The sequence below is a fragment of the Gossypium arboreum genome, chromosome 1 (genome assembly GCF_025698485.1).
Source record: "Gossypium arboreum isolate Shixiya-1 chromosome 1, ASM2569848v2, whole genome shotgun sequence".
NCBI classification, from domain to species: domain Eukaryota; kingdom Viridiplantae; phylum Streptophyta; class Magnoliopsida; order Malvales; family Malvaceae; genus Gossypium; species Gossypium arboreum.
In genome coordinates, this window is record NC_069070.1 from 113,878,575 (window position 1) to 113,902,535 (window position 23,961).

The 23,961-nt window shown below is 29.9% G+C and overlaps 2 protein-coding genes and 1 pseudogene across 4 annotated transcripts; 2 read left to right on the forward strand and 1 right to left on the reverse strand.

Moving 5' to 3' along the window:
- The first annotated feature begins 375 nt into the window (after positions 1-375).
- Positions 376-4,224, forward strand: LOC108480737 (PAP-specific phosphatase HAL2-like). 3 transcript variants are annotated; one of them, XR_008285685.1, is made up of 5 exons: positions 376-739; positions 2,194-2,878; positions 3,154-3,516; positions 3,715-3,794; positions 3,983-4,224. XR_008285685.1 is itself a non-coding variant. In XM_017783825.2 (4 exons), exons 1-3 carry the CDS (start codon positions 580-582, stop codon positions 3,455-3,457), a joined length of 1,149 nt encoding a protein of 382 aa, XP_017639314.1. In that variant the 5' UTR covers positions 376-579; the 3' UTR covers positions 3,458-3,502; positions 3,715-4,224. The 3 variants fall into 3 exon arrangements, 1 of the variants encoding a protein (XP_017639314.1); XR_001870677.2 differs by having other exon boundaries at positions 3,715-4,224; XM_017783825.2 differs by having other exon boundaries at positions 3,154-3,502; positions 3,715-4,224.
- A 9,980-nt stretch (positions 4,225-14,204) lies between these two features.
- On the forward strand, positions 14,205-16,048 carry LOC108480943 (uncharacterized). The gene is made up of 2 exons (XM_017784092.2): positions 14,205-15,310; positions 15,400-16,048. Exons 1-2 carry the CDS (start codon positions 14,821-14,823, stop codon positions 15,780-15,782), a joined length of 873 nt encoding a protein of 290 aa, XP_017639581.1. The 5' UTR covers positions 14,205-14,820; the 3' UTR covers positions 15,783-16,048.
- A 1,989-nt stretch (positions 16,049-18,037) lies between these two features.
- On the reverse strand, positions 18,038-23,117 carry LOC108480541 (tRNAse Z TRZ4, mitochondrial-like; annotated as a pseudogene).
- Positions 23,118-23,961: the final 844 nt, after the last annotated feature.

The following is a 23,961-nucleotide window of genomic DNA, read 5'->3' on the forward strand; positions in this document are numbered from 1 at the left end:
TAAAATTTTTAATGATTATTAGTAATCATTAAAATATTATAATTTTTAGAAAATCATAAAATATACAAGTTATTAAAATTATTAAATATTGAAAAGAAATAGACTAAAAATATAATAGAAGCATATTTTAGGTACCAAATTAGAAAATGATTAATATTGTAGATACCAAAGACAAAAATATTTTAGGACTAAAATGAAAATATTAGATACACTTCGTGAATTAAACCTTAAAATGATTATCTCTACCATCCTATCCCATAATATCGGACGGTCCTTATTTACACAAATCTGACGTGGCAAATCAGGGTTGCTTAAAAGGGAAAATTTCCCGAAAATCATTAAAAACCAAAAATAAAAAGAATTAGAACCAAAATAAGCCCACATTAAGAAAAAAAAATGGTTTAAACTTTAAAAAGCCAAATCTACCGAAGCCGAGGAAGCCATTGATGCCTTTGCTTTGAAACACGGGTCAAAAAAAAAAAAAAAAAGATACATACCTGAGTCTCTCTGCAGAAATCCCGAGGTTTTGGAACTTTCTTTTTCTTTTTGTTTTGGCTGTTGAGAAAGCTTGTCTCCAACATGGCGGAGAAGAATGACAAGTACGGTAAAGAGTTGGATTTGGCTGTTAGAATTGTGCATATGGCTTGTTCTTTATGTCAAAAAGTGCAACAAAGCTTGGTTTCTGCTGCTTCTGGACATGTTTTGGCCAAGGATGATGATTCTCCTGTTACTATTGCAGGTATTCTCTCTCTCTCTTTTTTTTTTTTTTGTTAGTACAAAATGAAAGTTTTTTTTTTTTCCTTTTTTTTGGAATTTGATGTCTTTTATTTTTAATTTTTTCTTCGATGGGTTTGCTTTGAATGAGGCTCTTTACAATGGGTTGACTTGTTTTTTTTTTTTTCAATTTGGGGGGTGGGGTGTTATGAATTTGTAATGTGGTGTTTGATTGGCGTATATTTAAGCCATTGGTTGTTTGTTAGATAGTAAAAGAAAGAAAGAAAAAAATTTGGAAGAAAAAAATTTGGAATATGATCATTGTTTGGATGATTGAAAATATTCATTTGGTTGTTTGAATGTTAGCATTTTGGTGCTTCCTTTTTTAAATTTTTGTCTGAGGAAATTGTTAAGAACAAGTTAGGAAACGTTTTAGTGCTATACATTGTTTTTCTATAAGGAAAATGTTAAGAACGTTGTTCCTTACTGTTGAATTGGAATCTTTAGGGATTTTACTGTACAAACTTAGGAAAGTATGGTCAAGTTTGTAATTGGCTGTTCAGTTTTGTTTTCTGGGTTTCATTGTTCTGATCATTTTGGTTGGGAAACTAGTGCAATTCGTTATAATTTGATTGCAATTTGTCTGGGTTCGCCAGCATTCGTGAATGATGGAAAGAAACTCTATAAGCCTCTTTGTTAATTGCAATTGTACGTAGCTGGTCCTTTGAAATGTAAACTCAGTTGGGGATCATTTAATTTGAAAATAGCACTTGTTTGTTCTGTTTTACTTTAATCCTAGGTTGATACTTTTTGTTATTTATATGCAAGTATACAGGTATGTTGGGGAAGCTGGGGTGAAAGTTTGCTATTGAAAGGGATTAAGACACTGATTAATAAATTCATGAGAGTTCAATTGATAATTGATGATGAATGCGAATCATGCTTGTTGTATACTAGTAGACAGAAATGCAGGTGTAGGTGCTTGCTCATAATTATAATTGATTGCCTAACACACGCTCTAGTATTGTTCGATTTGACTGATCGAGTTTTTAAAGATAAAAAAGGAGGTACCTAGCAAATTATTTGGCTTTCTGCCTCAACTTTCTATTTCTCTTTCTCTTTCATGAATCAAGCTTTCTCCCTTTACTTGTAAGGAGGAAAAAAAAAATTGTGCAGAGAGGGTCTTGAATTTGATTTTACTTCCTAGTTAAAGTATAAAAAATGAAGTGCGGTTTACAGGAAATATTTTTGTCTTTGTTTGTATTTTCTTAACTAATCATCATATTTATGGTGTGTATATCTGTTATACTTTGATTTCTAATCTGTTTGTTCAAATAATGAAGCATTTATAGTCTGAGATGATGCTACTAGCTTTTTTCACGGTTTGAAAGAGCATAATTTTTCTTTTCTTTTGCTTAATTAAGTGCTTTTATCTACTCGTGTTTACTTGTTTTCTTTCGGTTGTTTCTATCTTAACAGACTGGAGCGTCCAAGCAACTGTTAGTTGGCTGCTTTCCGAATTCTTGGAGGGTTGGAGTGTGTCCATTGTTGCTGAAGAAGATGTCCAAACACTCTCCAAGCCTGAAGCGGCTAGTTTACTTTCAGCTGTTGTCAATACTGTGAATGAATGCTTAGCTGAAGCACCAAAGTATGGTCTTCAGTGTCCAAAGAAAGTTCTCGGGACTTCACAAATCCTTGAGGCTATCAGTCGGTGTAACTCAACTGGGGGCCCAACTGGAAGACATTGGGTGCTTGACCCTGTTGATGGGACATTGGGATTTTTACGTGGTGACCAGTATGCTGTAGCACTAGGCTTTCTTGAGGATGGGAAGCTAGTTCTTGGAGTTCTTGGGTGTCCTAATTACCCTATGAGAAAGGAATTGTTGAATTATAATCATCAATGCAACCAAATTAAGCCGACGAGTCCACCATCTTCGGATATTTGGCAAAAAGGATGTGTGATGTATGCAAGGAGAGGAACTGGTCAGGCATGGATGCAACCTTTGATCCATGGGGATACAAAATTTGAATGGCCAAATTCTGCTACATTGCTACAGGCTTCTCCTGTTGATGATCCATCGCTGGCAACTTTTTGTGAACCTGTGGAAAAGGCAAATTCAAACCACTTGTTTACCGAGGGGCTTGTTAACAGCATAGGTCTCAAGTGCGTTATGTTTATTTTCACTTCTGAATCTTCTATCTGTTTCCTGCATATGATGAATGAAACGAATTCTTAATTTGGATGAAGCACGGAACAAGAATTACATTAAAAAGTTGAGTGCTTCTGGGAAAATGAAAATGAAATGAACAATTTCATTTATAAGTTCCCTGCTTGTTATTTAGTTAAAGAAATCAAATGTATCTGAAATTATATAGCTTTTGTAAGGTCATCTTCTGATTTGATCCTAATATTATCTTTTTCATGCACTCTAATGGCAGAAACCGACCTATGCGAGTCCATAGCATGGTAAAATATGCAGCAATAGCTCGGGGTGATGCTGAAGTTTATATTAAGTTTGCAAGATCTGGGTACAAAGAGAAGATATGGGATCACGCTGCTGGTGTTGTCATTGTAGAAGAGGCTGGTGGGGTTGTAACGGATGCAGGGGGTCGCCCCTTGGACTTCAGTAGGGGACTGTACTTAGAAGGTCTTGACCGGGGGATTGTTGCTTGCTCTGGCCCCATACTGCATGATAAAATCATTGGGGCTGTATATGCAAGCTGGGATTCTTCTAATCTATGAGACTTTCTACATCTTTTCAATGCAATAATAGTGGAGTATTATATGGTAATTTTATGGCGGTAAGCTCATCAAAGAAAATTGGCATTTCAAGTCATTTCGCACCATTTTCATATATTTCATGTGGTCGAAGAAGTTTCTGTTTATATGAACCTGTCGTAATTTTAAAACCAATATATTGCTAAAAAAGGTAGTTTTCAGTTAATGAGTTTTACGTCCATTTTCTTCCTTTCTTTCTAATGTCTTCGTTACTATTTCAGGGCAAGCAAATTTGTGAAGGACACTGCCACAAACTAATGACTCGAGAAGCGTCTGCTGAAATATATTCTCCGTTTTTAAGGTCTGATCATTGATTTCACCTCCAGTCCCCATCTTACTGTCGTAGTATTGCTCCATTTTTATTAGCAATAGGCCCTTACGATAGTTCTCAAATGGAAGTTTTGATTCCATTAATACAAAATCATCACTGTGGGGATTCTTTAATACGACAAAAGCTTAAGCTAATGCTACTACCCTCTGCTTGCTTAGGGAACTGAACTGATGCATAAATTTTGGTCACAAGTAATTGGATATATGTACACTTGCTCATAGTTCAGGCCACCGATCTTGAAGGTTTGTCCGAAAAACGAGGGGTTTTGGATAAAAATATGATACCCTAATAATGGGTTTGGGTAAAATTTAAGGCCTATTTTCTATATGGGTTGGGTCTTGGGCAACATGTTTTGGCTCGAGCTCGGTCCAGATTGAATATATTATGTTATGAAAAATAATTATATATGTTAAGTAATATTATATATATTTATATTCAATCATTAACCCAATAATAATTAAATTGATATTATATTCATGTAGTGTTTTTAATATAAATATTTTTAATGTATTTTGAATGTGTTAGAAAATTTTTATTTTAACGTATTTTAATGCATTTAGTGTATTATATTTTTAAATAAAAATTAATAAAAATTAAATATGGGTGGGTTGGATCCAGATTTACCTTTCTTAAATTGGATTAGATTTGGACAAAAAAATAAATCTATTTTTCAAGCCGGGCTCAGAAAATTGGTCTAGATACTTGTGTAGGCCTAACTCTATCCATGAATACTTTTATTTGCTTCTTCATCTTTGTTAAACACTGTTAGTTTACTGGTACTTTCCCGAGCCGAGGCCACTTCAAAACACACATAGGGAAACAAACTGCAGTTTCCAGGAATCTGAATCCAATGCCAGGATATGAAACCTCAAACCTCCATTGATATAAGATTTTTCTTTCGAGTTTGGATTTTTTTTCCCGGGTATAAAGATGGCCATAGTGGGTTACTGCATGTGATTACATAAACCGTGGTAAACCTCGGGTTCTTCTATATTTGCAGATTAAAATCAAGAATCAATCACCAGGTTTGATATACATATGATTTTTTAGTTCATAATATTCCTGGAAACTACAGGTTATCCCAAGTCAATGGTTTGATTATATTTTCCCAGGTGACAGCTAAATTCATGAACTATTCCAATTTCAAAACGAAGCATCCTTGTTACTGTTTTTTTTTTTTTTTAATTTACAATTATATCAACAATTTCAATTTGAGATTTCAAAATTTTCAAAGTTTCATTAGCTGTATCCAAGCTCAAATTTTTCTTAATTAATTTTAATATCAACTTTTGAGAGTGGTAACTATTTGCATAAATAAATATAACTAAAGCTGGACTCAAATTTTAAAATATATTCTTTTATCAAAAAATTATACTCAAGTCCATGCTTAGACTTTGAAATAGGAAGGTTAAATTCAACCATTTTTTTAAAAAAGCACAAGTCAATGTTAGGTTTGATTCTTTGAATTTGGATTATCCATGGGTTAGGTAAGTCTTTGTCTATGGATAGTCTTAGGGACCACCATACATGTGTTTAATGGATTTTGTCATGTTATCCTTCTTATCTTGTGCCTAAAGAAAATAGTATTTTTTAAAATTCGTGAGGAATAGTTACATTTTAATGAGTCTATAAAATGCAGAAAATTAGTTATTATGTTTGTTTTAGTAAATTCTTTGATAAATTTTTTTAAAAAAATGATATTTGATAAACTTATTAATTTTAAAATTTTTAATTCTTTTTCATTGTCGGTACTACGAATTTTTAAAAAAAAAAAACATAAAAATAGAGTGGGAACTGGGAAGTAAGTGAAAACATATGCCACCTTTTGCGGAAAAAGGAAAAATTCTTTAAGGAAGGGATGAGTCATCGCATATGAACTCTTCATCTAATATAGGAAAAAGAATCACTTATTCTTAGTTGATTTCAATTTCAACGCTTAACCATCTGTTTATATATAATTTAGAGATAAACACAAATAATCTTATTCTATTTTAATAGGTAAACTATTAAAATAATTATTTTTGTTTATCTCATATTACGTTTTAGTCATTTATGTTTGAAATAAAGAAGGGAAGAAAACAGAGAGAGAAACAAAAGAGAATGGGAAATAAAGAAAGATAAAAAGAAAAGTTAAAATAACATAAAAGAAGAAATTAAATTGCTTAAAACGAAAAAAAATGATGGTCGATTGTATAAATTAATCTAAAATTTTTATTTAAAATGATTATTTAACCTGTCATATTAGCTTACTATTACACCGTTAACGACTATTAGCGTCTTAGTGACTAAAATGTTATAACACAAAAATGTAAGCAACTAAAACATAACATTTCAAAGATAAGTGACTAAAAGATAAACTAACGTGAGCAAAAGTGACTATTTTAGGCCCGCCCATACAATTTTTTAAAATTTTTTTAAAAATATTTATATTGTTTTATTTTATATATTTTTATTTATTAAAATTTTTATATAATCATCTTAACATTATTTTAATATTTACATTAGAGTAGTATTATATATTTAGTATAGGTTTATTTTTTTAATGTGTTTTAAATTACCTAATATATATAAAGTATTATAAACTTAAAACGGGTTGGACTAGGCTCATGCCTTGAATGTTCAAGCTCGAACTTAACCTATATTTTAAACGGGTCTAATTTTTTTACCTAAATTTATTTTTCAAACTTAATATTTTTATCCAAACCCTCACAAATTTTCAGACGAAACTTTCAGCTTGGATAGATAACCCGACCAATGAACAGATGGAATTAAAAAAATAGATGTCACATTTACAAAAAGGGAGATTTTTTGTCATTATCCCTATAATTTATATTGTTTTAATAAACGGAAAACTTGTAAAGATTATGCAAAAGTCTATATAATCTGTGCTCTTTTTATTTTTTCTTTTTTTTTACAGGTTATGGTCAAAGTCGTATATAGCTTTAACTTTTTTGAGGCGGATTTTGGTCAAATAAATTAATATTTAATTCAATGTGAAGTTAAGTAAGGAGTATATGGAATTAGGGTTGGGCTGAAAACATGACTACCCCTTCCATTCTATTGCAATCTCTAAACATAATTATAATTAAGCTTAATTAAAAATTCCCCCCTAACCTATGTTGCCGTTATCCATTTAACCCCACCCCGTTAGAAACAAAATTCCTCCAATAAGAAACTCCCACATCGGTAGGCAGGTGGATTTTTTGAATTTTACTTAGAAAAAGTAGAAGACATTTTATTTATAACTAAATCAAAAGTAAAAAGGTAAAAAAATTTACTTTTAACTGTTAAAATTTTTTCACTTTTTTTTTATATTTCACCCTCTCCATTCGATTATTTAGGCTTAATGACAAAATTGATTATTAATATTTACATGTTTTATCAAAATAATTCGTATTTTTTTATTTTTTGGCCATTAGCTTTGTTTTTTTTTAAACTGTTTTTCTAACAAATTTGATGAAAGTACTATTATTTTGATGAGATGTAATTTATTACTTAGGTAACTCAATAAGATAATTACATATGAAAATAATAAAATAAATAAATAATTTATGAAATTAAAAGATAACATTTAATTTAAAGAAAATAAACATAATTATCTAAAAAGTTTCAAAATGAACGCACACATTCAATATTTTTAGTTTGATTTATTAATTATTTTTTGAAATCTCTCAGTAAATAAACATATGCATTCATTTTGAAACTTCTTTTAGATAATTACATTTATTTTCTTTAAATTAAGAGTTATTTTTAAAATTCCATGTATGATTTATTTATTTTATTATTTTCCACATGTAATTATTTTATTAAGTTATCTAATTAATAAATTATATCTCATTAAAATATTCCACATATGAAATTCCGTATTATTCCATTAAACGCTCAAAAATAGAATTAAGACCATTTTGACAAAATATGTAAATATTAGTAACTAAATTTATCATTAAACTATTAGTTTATTGTTCAAATCCCTCCCTCACGATTAAAGCTCCTATTTTACCTCCATTCGGGCGACCTCGATTGTTGATCAATCTTGTCATGCACAACAACACCGTCGATTGCTGCTCCTCCAAACCCAGATTTGTCTCCGATGGCAATGGGTTCACAATGAGAACCCAATATATTCAACAAATCGGAAAGAGAGATAAAAAGTTAATTACGGTAAAAAAAAATCAATCTCTTTGTTTTTTTCAGTAATTTTCTGGGTGTTACTAGTAGGTCAAGAAATTGAAGCAATTGAAGAAAAACATTAAATAATGACTAAAAAAGTTTATGGGTGTTCACAATGGGACGAAAAAATGAGAAAATGTTTTACATGTAAAATCATATTTTTATCCTTTTATGATTTTTATTTAATTATAAATACTTTTTCATGTAAAATTCATAAATAATGTTGTCTACCAACATCACAACATAATTTAAGTATTACATTTGATAAAAAATTGAAATACTAATAAAAGAAAGTAAGTATAATTTAGAAGATAATTTTTCAATTAAGCCTATAAATAACTATAGAGTAAACTATAAAATAGTCACTTTTGTTTGCTTTATATTATATTTTAGTCATTTATGTTTGAAATGTTACGTTTTAGTCACTTATGTTATCGTTTTGTTACGAAGTGATTACTCTACCGTTAAGATCCGTTACCTCCCTAACGGCAATCCTACGTGGCAGTCCAAATGAGTTTTAAATACCTACTTGGATGTTTAGTTGTTGTGACAAAATAGGTTTTTAATTAAATAAATTTAATTTGGACTGTCACATAGGACATCCAAGTTGGTATTTAAAACCCATTTGGACTGCCACGTAGGACCGCCGTTAGAGAGATAATGGAGCTTAACTATGAAGTGACCACTTCGTAACAAAACGATAACATAAGTGACTAAAATTTAACATTTCAAACATAAGTAACTAAAATGTAATGTGAAGCAAACAAAAATGACTATTTTTATAGTTTACCCATAACTATAATTAGATCACGTGAATCAATATTACAAAACACGACGGAATGATAATGAAATATATTCAAATTTAAATTGAAATAAATTAGAAAAAAAAAGGTCAACATTAAGCCAAAGTTTTGTTGCCCTAATTTTTTTAATTTCACAAAAGAATATCTAGAGCTTCAAGCTTGAAGAAATTGAAATATTATTAAAAAAAAAATACATTAAATGAATAAAATAATGCTGGATTTGATGATATTTGAGAGTTGGGGAACTATGTTTGCCGACAGTTCCCCATGTTCAATGATGCCATTGTCTTCCAATTTTGACATCCACATCATACATTATTTATATTAAATTTCTAAAAATTACAATATAAAAAAATTCAATGAAAAATTAGTTAGTGAAGTGAGCTTATTGCTTTTGATTTTTTAGTATTTTTAAGTTAGTGTGATTTTTAAGTGAAAGCGACCACTTCCACGTTAATTGATACTATATGCTGAAAGCGCTCTATACTCATATCTAATTATTACAAACTAGGTTGAAATAAGAAAAAAAAAATCAAATTTCCCATAATTTTGCTCCTATTTTAGTTTTGGTTTAAATATGTAATTAGTATATATACTTTGAAAAAATTTACGATTTAGTCTATGTACTAGAAAGAAAATCTTTCTAGAAGGGGTAAATTTTGTCCCGTATGACTTTGCTTTGTAAAGTGAAAAAAAAAATGAATTGGAAGGATGGAAAACTAAAGGGGTAGAAAATTAGAAGGATGAAAAATAATTTTATTTCCATCCATTATTTGGTAGAATGAAAAATGCATAATTTTGAATTACCGTACGTATTTCTCTTATTTCTCTCCTATTATTGTTCCGATTTGAAAGAACTGATTTTTATGCATTAGAATAAAAAATGATCATCTCTCCTATTTTATTTACGCTCACTTTTATTTCTAACCAAGCATGCACGAAATTTATTTAGTTTCTACTTTTCCACTCTTTCCCTGTATGCCTCTATTTTTCCATCTAACCAAGTACACTCTAAAAGTTAGAAATCATTTTATTTTATTTACTCAAAAATCCTAATCCAATTAATAACATCCGATATATTTTTCGTCAAAAATTTCTAACTTAGCATGTTGATGAGATTTCTCTCATATAACTTGATATATAATTGACATAAAAATAGACATGTCAAATTGAAAATTCAAACAAAAAAATAACCACGTTAATAATTAAACTAAAATTTTAAATAAAAAATACTTAACTTATAATTTTAAAATACAAAATTAAATCTTAAATTTTATCAAACTACATAGATCAGTTTATCATGAATTCAAAATTTAACGGTCCAATTTACAGTCGGTCCAATTTACAGTCCAAATTGAAATATATCCTCTTTGGGTAGGGTGTTTAATTAGTAAAAAATTATAATAAATAATAGTGTGAATATAGGAACAAGAGAGACATTTTTCATAGGTGAATGGAATTTAGAAATAGAAAGTAGATGAAGACTATTCGTACTTTGGGTATTGGCTTTTCAAATGTAAAGTTTTTCATGATTTTTAATGCAAAGTCGGTGCTGCCTTTTACTTCCCCTTTGCTTTTGCTTCTTTCGCGCATGTATTTGGCAATTTAGTCAAGAGAAAAAATCAATGCCTTTTCTCACCCGGAAACATTTTTTATGGAATTCTTTTAATGCAATATGAAAAACAATTAAAATATTAAATATGAATATATTAGATTATTAGTTATTATTTTAGTGACACATGAAAAAAAATTCATGAATTAAATTAATTGAAAAAAATCAAATTCGAGCTAAAATTTATCTTAGTTTTACTGATTCAAATAATTACAATGTTCAAGAAAAAATTAAATCGAATAGGTCACCTAATTTATAGACAAGTTTACTCGTGATCATGAAGTATTAAGAGTATGTTTATGAGATGTGAAGCTTATAATTCAAATCATGTGAATTTTTTTCATATTTCTAATTTTTAATAAAATATATTATTTTAAATATTATTATAATTATTGTTGTTTGGTACGGCTAAAATTTTTTATTAAACAAGCACAATTAAAATATGATACATCATTTTTAAAAATATTTAAACTTTTTGCTACATCTGCATTGACATGTCATACTTATAATTTAGTTTATGATTTTAAAAACTTCAATAACAATGTACAATTTTTTTTTTAGAGGACTTCATGAGCTAGATTCGAGCTAAAACTTAGTTTGGTCTAACCCATTCAAATAGTTACAATGCTTAAGAAAAAAAATTAAATCGATTAGGTCACTCGATTTATGTATAAGTTTACTCGTGATCATAAAGTATTAAGAGTATGCTTATGACATGCGAAGCTTAGGATTCAAATCATGTGAATTTTTTCATAATTCTAATTTTAGATGTTTCAAGAAAAAATAAATACATAATATTTTTAATAAAATATATAATTTTTAAATATTATTATAATTATTGTTTGGTATAGTTAACATATGATACAACATTTTAAAAAATACTTAAAAATTTTACTACACTGGAATGGCATGTCATATTTATAATTCAATTTATGATATTTAAAACTTCAATAACAATGCATGATTTCCTTTTTAGAGGAGTTCATAAGCAGATTCGAGTGAGGCCTATATATGGTATTACATATTTTATACATGTTTAAGCTTAATTTAACTCAAAATATAGATTTTAAATTTTATAAATAATTAACTTAAATGTATTTTAAGCTTGACTATATATTTTCTAATTTTTATTGTTCTTTAAATGAAATATTTTATAATTTTATCTATATTTTTATCAAAATTGAGCCTGACTATATATTTTCTAATTTTACTGTTATTTAAATGAAATATTTTATAATTTCATCTATATTTTTATCAATATTTTAATATTTACATGGTAATGTTACAAAAGCTTCTTAGATTTAAAAAAAAAAATATTACATAATTAGAAAACAAAGTATGTTCGCCAGATGGAGCTCGACGTTGAATTTTAGAACTTAAGTTGAACTTATATTTTAAGTGAATTTAAATTTTTATTCAAATTTATTGATTTTTATCTAAATTCTATTTAAAATTCAAATAAATAATTGGACTAAATAGGCTAAATATGCCAAGATTTTCCAATTAGTCAAATAGATAGCTTATTATTATTATTTAGGGTAGGTTTAGATGTACGATGGAGTGCGTTTAGCTTACTTTTTGTCTCATATTATAGTATAACAAAAGTATTTAATCTCATCACCACCGCTGTTTTTACACTAATCACGAATAAATAAACCTTATCCAAACTCACCTTTAGGGAAATAGCCTGATTTTAGAGAGTGTGTGTGAAAGTATATTTAGTTGGACAACCTTTCTACTAACATGTTAAGAAAAATACATCTAATTAAAAGCATTTTCCGAAAATTTTAAAAAAAATATATCCAATTAGCCGTGCTTTTCTTAATATCTCAACTAAAAGCTCGTTCATTTCCCAATTGTATAGAAAACTCACCCAATTGAACAAAATTTTCCTAATATACTAATAGAAAGCGAATTATACGCACTTACTTTTCCTCTAAAATCAATCTAAAAAACAGCTTGTCTGACGAATTTTTTTAAAAAAGAAGGGGGCATATATTGAACAAAATTTACGTTCTGGAGTCATGAACACGTCATGTCATCTGTCATTCCCGCGTTTTCTTTTCCTCCTCTACTTTTTCAGTGGGAATGGACCCCGCGTTTTTTATTTCCTCTCTCACTTGGACGCTTACATTTTTTTCCCTTAGAAATATTAAATTTAATTTCCAAATATTTAGGTTCAAAATTCTTGAACCGCTTGTTTTATCTCATATTATTAACATCTCTGGGTTTTAATTTAATAGATTAATTTTAGTTTAAATTGTTTTTATTTTTAATTTGTTTATGCATTATACAAATATATGTTTAACAAAAAATAAGGAAGAATTCTTTTGGGATTTATAATATAAATATTATAAAATTATAATCTGAAGCATAAACTCGAACAAAATTTATATTGATAATAGAGCATGTAGACTATAAATATATAAACGATAATTGCATAGAATGAAATTTAAACTTATAGTACATTCTCAACATTTATAAACAACCTTAAAATCTCAATGATAACATAATTAAAAATACTTAATACTAAGAAGTGAGTAAAATTCATGTGTGTTAACATAAGTTAATTCAATAGATTAAGTATTGTTGATTGAGTCTTAATTTAATTGACATCGACATTATTGCTAGTGCAGAAGGACGTGGGTTTGAGTGCGCTGAAACACATTATCCTTCTATTTAAGAGTTAAAGAGGAGTTATTGATAATTCTAGCTATTGTATCTCTCACTCACACTCTCTCTCTCTCTCTATATATACACATATATAAACCAGATATGATAAGATCTTGAGATGAGATTAATATAAAAGATTGTATTTTATTATAATTTTATCATTTTATTAAAGAAGGATAATATTTTAAACATTTATCATATAATATTTTTAAACATTTATCATATAATATTTTTAAATATTTTTCTTTAAGTATGTAATTTTAAAATGGTATGAATATTTTTATTTGAAACGATAAAATTGTGATAATTTTCTTTTATGAATTTAAGTTGATTATTTTAAATACACCAAATTCTCTCTTCTAAAATATATCAACAAAAGTTAGGTCTAATCATGAACATAGTTAAGGGTATTGCAGGGGTCAGTCCCTTAAAATGAATTTTTTAAATTTAAGTTCTTTAAATTTTTAAAATTTTAAATTAATAAAAATAAAATTATACGTTGGTCTTCTAAAATAATAAAAATGATTTAGTCCTTTAAAAATTATAAATATATAGATTGTTCAAATAGTAAAATTATATTTTTACTATTGTAAAAATTAAAATTTAATTTTGACATTCCCAACAAAAATTTATGCTTTCACCCCTAGGTCAAATTATAAGTTTTATTGTAGTTTCAAAGAGAGAATATAAATTGTATGGTTAGTTTTATATTAAAATGTAGTTCAATATGGTATCCCATTATTATTTTTATCTTAATTAAGTACATAAATTTAGGTTTTAAATAATTAAAATATTATAAAATTAAAAATACAAAATATGTATATAAATTCTAAAAAATATAATCTAAAAGTTGTATGTAAAAATTTAAATATACAAATAAAATAGAAAATAAATTACGAGAAGTAAAAAATAAGGATAGGAATGTAGATCCTGATATAAAAGACTGAAGTAATTGTGAAATATTTTAATAATATAGTATAAACATCATTTTCAAACTAATAATTAGATTTAATATTTTGTCGTTACTCATTTAAGGGATAATATTTTCAACATTTTCTCTAATTAAGATTGAAATTTTAATTAAAAAATCTTCCAATCACTCTCTACCACTAAAAAGTTTACATAATAGAATCTCTCTCACTCACTCACTCGCCAATCAATCCCTTTTCCCATTTTCCTTCTCTTTCTCTAAGAAAAATCCCTGCATTCTTTAACTCAAAAACCCCATTTGAGTAATTAATTCCATAAACAATTCAAAGCAACCCCACAGAAAAGAAAATCTTGAAAGCGCGTGAAAAAAAAGAAGAAAATTTGTTAGTTGCTTTGGAGATCATTCTCGTTTTATCCTTGAATGCCAGTACTACTGACATTTTCGCAGATTTATATTATTACTTACTACCATAAATCTCGATCCCATTTGTCCTAATTTTTTCTCTCCTCTTTCTTCTGTTTGGATGAGACCCTCTTTTCTCTGATCCTTTTATCTCTTGCTCTGATCCTATTTCTTCTGTTTGGACGAGACCCTGTTTTTTCTGATCCTCCTCCTTTTTATCTCTTTCTCCGTGAATCGTTTTCTTGGATCACCCAAAGGATTTTCCTTTAAATAGAATGAGTTAATTTGGTTGGTAGAGTAATTTAACCAAAACCCATCAAGGACAAAAGAGAGTTGTTTCAAATTCCGAGCTCTTTTTTTTTTTAGTTTAAGCTTTTTGAGTATTTTTGCAGAGATCAAACAAGTATGGGAAAAACCAATAGTAGTAGAGATTGGACTCAGATCTATGCAATTTACGGCATGGACCAGTGGCAAACACTTGTTTTCCTTTTGTTCCATGCTGTTTTTTTCTCCCTACTTTCAGTCCTCTTCCTTTTATACTTCGAATCCATTTTCCACTTCTTCCAAACTTTCCTCTCCAGTCCCGGTGCAGCCCGTTTCGCCGCCGGGTTCAGCGGCGGCGTCACGGCTATTTCCGCAGTGTGTTTGTTTTTCGCGGCCGCCAACTTTTTTTACTCCGCCGGGCCGCTGCATTACGACATGGCTCAACGGATGGTGGGGTCGGTTAATGACTGGTCGACCGTGAAGCTAGCGCTTGATATTGGGTGCGGCAGAGGGATTCTTCTCAATGCGGTGGCGACCCAACTGAAAAAAACTGGTAGTTCGGGTCGGGTTGTTGGGTTGGATCCGTCTAAACGAACTACTTTGTCTACGCTACGAACCGCCAACGTTGAAGGTTTGTAACAAAAAGAAAATTTATTATTTAATTACAATCTTTATTTATTTTTTTGCCCTAAAAATGGTGATTTTGAAAATTGAAAACAGGTGTGGGGGAGTATGTGACGTGCAGGGAAGGCGATGTGAGGAGCCTCCCGTTTGGGGATAACTACTTCGACGTGGTGGTTTCCGCCGTGTTCGTGCACACCGTTGGGAAAGAATACGGCCACCGGACGGTGGAAGCAGCGGCGGAGAGGATGAGGGTGTTGGGGGAGATGGTGAGGGTGTTGAAGCCCGGTGGAGTGGGGGTTTTGTGGGACCTCCTCCACGTGCCGGAATACGTGCGGCGGTTGCAAGAACTGAAGATGGAAGACATTAGGGTTTCGGAGCGTGTAACTGCCTTCATGGTTAGCAGCCACATGGTATCATTTCGGAAGCCGAGTCAGCATGTTGTGGGTCCCGGTGAAGTCCGCTTGGACTGGAGATGCTGACATGGAAATTATCCAAGTGAAATTATAAGTAAAAATATATACTCCCTAGTTATATATATATATATTATATGAAAAACGGATTAAGAAAAATGAAAAATTATACATAAAATTGAGAGCCTTTATTTTTATTTTTTTAAAATTCTGGGGAGACGAAGCCAAACCAGATGTTTTTGTTAAAAAATAATATATACGTAATATGGTTATCAATTATAAATATACTAATGTAGTTGGAAGTTGTGAATAATGAATTAAGTTTTATTTTTCAATTTTTGGTCATGATTTCCTTTTCTATTATTCCAACTTTGATGAAAAGTTTATTATATAATTCTCCATTATTTTTAATAAATAGGTAAAATTTGAACATCTTCCAAAAAATGATAATTATGTATTTATAAAAGTCGAGATATCCAAATTTTTAGGGTTTTATTTTATGTAAAACTATAATTAAATTTTATTATGATTTGAGTTTATAAATATATTATTGTGACTTAAAAAATATAATACAAAAATAATAAAAAATTTTTGAAGGAAAATAAAAGTGGAAAATGAGAGAAGAGAGAGATATGCTTGTAGGTGTGATTTGGACATAGTGGAGGTTGTGAGTTAGATTAGATGTGATAAATGGTGTAGGGTTAAAGGTATCATTGTCAAATAGAACATGTTCAAAGATGAATTTAGTGGGAGATTTAGTTATTATGTTTATATCGTGTCTTAAGTTGGTATTATGAATTAAATTACAGTTTATTTATTTATTTTATTATAGAAATAGTAAATAAAATGTATTTTTAAAATTTTAGATTTTTTTTTTCTAGAAGGCGAACAAGCTATTGCAAATTCTATTTAGGATAAAATTGGTTTCGGTACTTAGCTTGAATCAAAGTTATCTCTAGCTATAAGTGTGAACACTTTGCCCATGTTGATTTGTCCTCATTATATAATTTGCAATTTAACATCCTTAATAGAATCATGCCCCATCTCCTAAACACTATCACATGAATATTGTGTGTTCTTCTGCTCCATTTTAATTGAAGCATTGTATGTATTTTTGTCTTTATTATGATAATAAAGTACAACTGATGAATGATAAAGAACTTATATTCGAATAAAATTAAATTTTAATTAAAAAATAAGTGAAATATAGAGTAATGGTACAAAAGCATCCATGTATTCAGTCATTTTTAATCAATTTCTTTATTTTATTTTTTTTAAAAATGTTTTGCCAGTAATTAGATCTTGGAAGTCTTGAGATCAAAGTAAGAAAAAAAAGGTGAAAGATGGGTGCATAATTAATAATTAGTTCAGAGAAAACACATTAATTGCAGCATGTGTGTTTTCACTTTAAGGTAAATTTTGTAGTTGAAGCTTGAAGCATGAATCAAGGTCCATGCTTTCATGCATTAAATGTTGTTTTTGTCTTCTTGTCCAAATAATTTAATTGTTCCATGTGTCTCTGTGTCCTCCCTAATATCTCTCAAATTTGCACCATTTATTCATTTAACCTTTCCCGAAAATCCTTCTTAATGGGGAACCTCAATGTTTTGTCTTGATTTCTGGGAAATGTAAATATAACTGTTTTCTATTACAAACACACATATATATTAAAATATTTCAAATAAATTGAAAATTTATTTTCAAGTTTAATCTAATCACTCTGACTCCTTTTACTGTACAAATAATAACAAAAATATTTAAAATATTTTTATTCTTTAATTGTATTTTAATTTTGATCCGAGATAGCTGGCAAGATTTAATAAGTTCCCTGATTAAGGCCAAATCTGTGGATACTTCTACTCTTTAACTGTATAATATATTATATATAATACATGTAAAAAATAATTTATTTAGATTAATATTTTAACGATCTAATTATCATATTTTATATTTTACTTATGTCAAATTTAATGTAAATTCAGTATTTTATATTAATGTGATGGGAAATATCGAATTAGTTTAAAATTTTACATGGATGGCAAGTAAAATTATAATCATAAATTTAACTGTTGAATCGTTAAAATATTAATAGTACAAAAATATACAAAAAGTGTAAATAAATCCTCCTAAAAATAATTCTAAAAGAATAAACTTGTTTGTTTTGTGCCAAGGACCTATCATAACATCAGAAGGGTGCAACTATAGATTACCTTTATTATGAGGTAATTGTTAAACAAATGGATAAAAATAAAATTCTCATTTATAGATGAAAAAATTTAAGGGATAAATTGCATTCAACAAATATAAAAATATTTAAAACAAGCTTTTTTTCTCAACTTCCTTTTAAAAAATCATTTAATTAAAAAAAATTAAATTGCCTACAATTATAAATCAGCTTCTACAACATGATCATCTGAATTATCAATTAACATCTCAGTTCTGAAAAGTAATTTTAGGTATGGAATTACTTTAGGGAGCACATGCAAATCAGCCAAGTTTATAGTCATTAGGTCAAAAGCTATGCAGGTTTTGTGCATGCTTATTTCATCCAATACAGGGACTTTTGGGTACCTTTGGCTGAAGTGTGTAAGAATGACACGATATGCGGCAGCCGAGTTTCCTACTTCTATAGCTTCCTTTGTTGTACTGTGATTCTTTGCTATGGCCTCCCCTGCCATGCCATCCTCAAAAGTTGCCTGCATATCCCAAAAAGCAAATGAAGTTAATAGCCACATAATTTTCAATTCATGAGTTCAATGGTCCCTCCAAGGAGAAAAAACCAAATAGAGGTCATCTAATCTTTACAAGTATTTGCTTTATATCAATTCTTCATTTGCATTCGTTAAAATAATTTAAAAGGAAAGGAACACTAAGGATCTGTTCGATTTTCTTTATTCACAACTTCCGTAGGTACTTGCCTCATGTATAAGAATAGTAGCTCCCTGAGATGCTTCTACCATTTCTGAGCATGGTCGAGTATCACCGGAGTACACAACTTTCCAACCTGGTATTGCTTTTCCGATACTGTTTATTCTGTCAGCAGCTTTCAGGACAACACCGAATGACTCTGGGCAGTGCACAACAGGAAAACTGATGAGCCTTTCAATTCCTGCTTCGTTGAGAACTTTCTTCAGACGGTTTAGTAAAGCAAAAGTTTCAACTTTGGCAACCGGAACACTTAGTTTTAATCTTTTTGAACTGCCCTGCGAACAACTTTCTCTACTTGAAGTTCAGTTACCATTCTTTACATCTTCATCCCTTTCAAGAACCAATTCATTATTTTTGTTTGATTCATTATCTAACTCAAAAGTTTCCCATGAAAATAATGTAGTGGCTTTATTATCCAAGAACTGCATATCTAAATCTTCAAGTCTTTGATATGCATCCAGAAAACGTTTAAGCTGTGATGGCCCTAGAACAATTAATGGATCATGTGACACTCCCTTCAACAAATCACGTCTCAGAGTAAGAATCCGAACTAAGCCTACATGATGATCAGCATGGATGTGAGAAATCCAAATGCAAGCAAGATTTCTCACAGCACTTTCCGCACCCTCCATGCCGTATCTGTTCTCAAGGTTTATAAACAGCTGTATCAATGAAAGGGAAGAAAAAAGGAATCATAAAGGTGTGATTTAAAAGATTTTTTGTCATGTTACCTTCTTTTTAGTTGTGCCAGGGTTCCTTCACCACAATCTAGGAGCAAACTTCCATTTGAGAAAAGATTGAAATAAATAGCAGTAACATTGCGATACTTAGAAGGTTGTGATGAACCGGTCCCCAAAAATGTAACCTCTAGTTCGTCTCTTCGTATATTTTCCAGACAACTAGGAACACTATTTTCATCCAGGATTGGCTTGTCAGTCATAACTTTAGAGATAGCACACTCTTTTCTCTCTGCAGGTTTCTGCCACAACTGGCTCACATGTTGGGCTGCATCTGCTATATCTGGACTCTCTAAAAGTAATTCATCAATGACTGCTGATGCTGCCTGTGGACTTGGAACATTTGATCTATCTAATCCAAGATGAGCATGGGGGCGCAGAATAAACTGTTTTAACATGTCAAAATAGTTTTATTACCTAATATAGCTGATAAATAGGTTAAACAACGTACTTTCATTGCATTTCAAAGATAATTAAATACAACATGGTGTAACAAGCCAAATTTACTAGGAAGAGACAAAAATAAAAGAAAAAAGAAAGTTAACACTAGTCTCATTTTAAAGAGCAACTTAAAATTTAACATTAAAACACAACAAAAAAAGGGCAAATGATTGATATAAAAATAAGATCACAAACAGTATAAGAACTTCAAATGACATAAAATTTCTTTTTACCATATAAAAATGAATCATCGCTCCATAGAGATGTTAATGGTGAATCTCCAGAATCTTATCATGTCTGTGAAACTTTTATAAATTTTAGTTCTTTAACAAAGAAACTATGGCATGAAACAAACCAATCAACTGAGAAGCAGGGGAAAAAATAGTTAATAATAGTTTAAGGAAAGGCCAGATATCTGCACTAAAACACTAGAAGGAAAAGACTAAAGAATGTGATACAGAATGTAGAACAAAACACTATAGAAACTTTTTGATTACTAGATCCTAATGAGAAACAAAGTAGATAAATAGACAAAAGTTTTCTGCTCGAAAATTTAACCATATTTCAGCAAGAAAGCTTGTATCAAGCTTTAAGGAAAACGAAAAAAAAAAATCTAATAACTAGTTAAATGATTAAGTAATTTTCAAAACCAACGCATGGAGAAATAGAAAAGTTTTAGATACCTTTAGGAGATTTTCTGCAAAGATGCCATCACAAAGCTTTGAAGTTGGATCCTGCAAAAACAAGCATAATGAAGTTTACTGTTGTCTCAAATTATTCAACCACAACCAATCAAATGACTAAAATTTATCAAGCATGTCGGAACATGCCTCACTTAAGAAATTGAAGTCTGATGCAGTACTAATGGGGTGCTGAATAGAAGAAGACATAAGTGGAAATAAATGAGGACATAAGTAATTAAGTCGGGCTGTGATCCTTGCACTTGATTTTAGGATTGGATTCTGCACTTCCTTCCTGCAAACAACATTAATCTTCAAAAAAGGTCAAATAATTTAGGCAAAAATAATTCTTTAGAAAAAAAAAAAAAAAAACTCACATTACATGTCCAGCCATAACATGCTGGGCTGAACTAAATTTTTTCATCCATTTCTTGTAATGAGAACTATTTACAACAGAAGCAGGGCCTAAATGAATAACACAATTGACAATCTTGCCGCTTTGTGATTGATTACTGGAATCTGAATAATAATCATTAAGAGATTGTGTGGAGATAAGTTCTAGTGCATGGGAACTAGTTGGACAGTCAACTATAATCACAATGGGACAAGGGACAGGAGCACCCATTACATCATTTGGATGAACCTAATCGACAACATAAACAATGCACAACGTAAAAAGCAAGAAACAAGTTTCTATTAGAGAAGAAAAAAAAAAAAAAGAAAAACCGAGCATAATTTATTTCTTCTTAATTTTGAAGAACTCACTGTGATATCTAACAAATCTGACTTGACTGATTTCCCTTGAGTCAATTCCTTATATTTTGTCTTCACTGTTATGCCAAGAGCGTCTGCCTTTTCTTTGTAAAATTTCCCCTTAATCTCATGCAATTCACACACATATATCACTGACACATCACTTGGCTTCACATCAGAAGCTTTCACACCATTTGGCTGTAAGAGAATGGCTGATATTTTGACATCTTTGAACTTGCTTGCAACTGCTGCAGAGCTGTCTATTTGAAGAGGGCCAGTATGAGAGACGAGATTGGTGTGAACCATGGAATGATGAGGGATGAAGCACTTCATAGCATCAACCAATATGTTGAGATTTGAAGGACCCCAAATGTTAACCTATGAGGAAAACAAGGGAAAACACCTAAGTTAAGATGAAATTCTGGTGACACTGGCAAAATATTTACTAAATATAAATAAGATATTTTAAGTCAATTGGAACTTACAGGCACTCCATCTCCCATGCCAGCCAAAGTCAAAAGCAAACCTACAAAGAAAAAAAAATAATTAACACCTTTCAATCCAGCCAGATAATCACAAATTATCTCTCAAAAGTTGAGACACAAACCTGGAAGTCCACCAACAGTCTCTGAGCAGACACGGGAAAGACATATGTGATCTATCTGAAAAGAATTGATATCATTGGTAGCAATCTAAAGAAATATGTGTACATTAACAAAGCTTAGAAGTATTTATTGATAGCAAAACTCTAATCTGGATAATACCTTTGATAGTTTAATCTTATGTTCAGCACAAAATCGTTGTAAGCCCTGTAATACCAACAAGTAGATTAAGGGATCAAATATAAACGTTTCAGTTCCTTGAGGCTTGAATATCAAGCACCATTTACAACAAAAGTAAAATTATATGGATAAAACTGAGATTATCTAATAATCACACAAACAAAAGTAATTTTTTAATGTCATCATAAGACAAGAATTACCCCTCCGGCATTAAAGATAAACCTTTGTCTGTCAAAGAAAAGTAAAATTGAAGGCATTGTATCATGAGTATCCATTCCAACACCCAAAATCTGTACAAATTAACCAACAAAGAGAAATATTGAAACAAGTCGTGAAACCACAATGTATGGAACAATTTATGTCTCGAAAGGAAAATATTAACAAGTAAAAAAGAAAAGGGACAAATAAAACATCTTCCCAGCATAACTAATTTTAGAATATAAGCTCGAATTGTGAAAACCAGAAAACTAATTTTAACTTAAAAGTTGAACTTTAAACAAATTCACTCTATTTAAATCTATTAAAATTCACAATAACAGTGTATCATCTTACAATCTTATAGCATATATTCAAATAAATAATAATTACATTACATGTTTATAATAAGATAAAATAATTAATTAGTATATTATAGCCATAACTGATTATCAAAGTGATTAAAGATAAGTTTCCAGAATGAAACATGATTACCAACCAGTAAACAAGTACACACAGATATATCTATAAACAGAGATTTATAAGAAAGTTAAAAAGATTAAAAATATGAAGAAATACCTGAATATAGGCAGTAGTATTGGTAGAATTAGCAGTATGATGTTTGAGCGGAAATTTTTTCATGACGGTAGGCTTACTACTTCTATCAGTCCCCTTTGCCCTAGCTTCGTTAAACTTAAATTCTTTAGTTTTCACCATTGACAGACAAAGAACAGAGCAACGGCGAAAGCAACCTGAGAAAACTGTATAATCCCTTCCCCGGTAGCAACCAAGACTTTGCTGCTGAGAAACGTGCAACGATATCAGCGGGGACAATTGATGTAAATATAAATATGTTTTTCTTTTCCTTAAATAAACCAAAAATAAATAAAACTTTTATTTTTTAAGTAAAATATAAAAAAAATTTAATTATTTTATAATAACCTGGTATCGATGTGGATACGGGCTTTTTCATTCGGGTTGGGTGGCCCGAGTCCAATAACAAAAATCGGTTCATTCTGTTTTCACTTCCCTCCTTTCGTAGTCCTCACGTGTCCTCCAAAACGTTTCTTCTTTTCCAAGATTTCATTTCTTAATCAAATCATACAGTAAGTTCTCTCTCTGCTCGAATGTACTCTAGTTATAAATCTTTTTAAATCTTTTTTTGAGATTTCACTGTTTGGCAGCAGAAGCTTATCAATGTGTACTCTGTTTCTTTTTCTTTTTTTCCTTTTTCTGTTTTGTTTAGGGTAACTTCTAAAATGAATTGTGAAGTATAATAGAGGCAATTACAATAAACTTGGTAGTAATCTGCATTATTAAATTTTCTTATGTGTGAGATGTTGAATATTAGCAATGAATTGCTTGTTTTCCTGGGTTTTGTTTGGATTAGTTTAACAGCTAAAAAGTTTGCTTGAGCTATGTTTGATTAATTGGCTCAGTTGATAGCTAAAAGAAGGGTGAGAACAAGAAAGAACGAGATTAAATTATTTGCTCTTTCTAGTTTTTATGATTGATTTTTTTTTTTTTTTTGGCTTTCAAAGAAATTTCTGAACATGTCATTTCGGTAACTTAGACTTGAATATAGATTTAGAGATGATACAGAAGAGTTTTTGTTTATGTTTTGAATGGATTAGTTTTTGTTTATGTCTGGATTATTTTAAATTATTTGCTCATCCTTGTGTAACATTTTACTTAGATTTATGTTAGTTTAGCATAATATATTGTAGCTTTC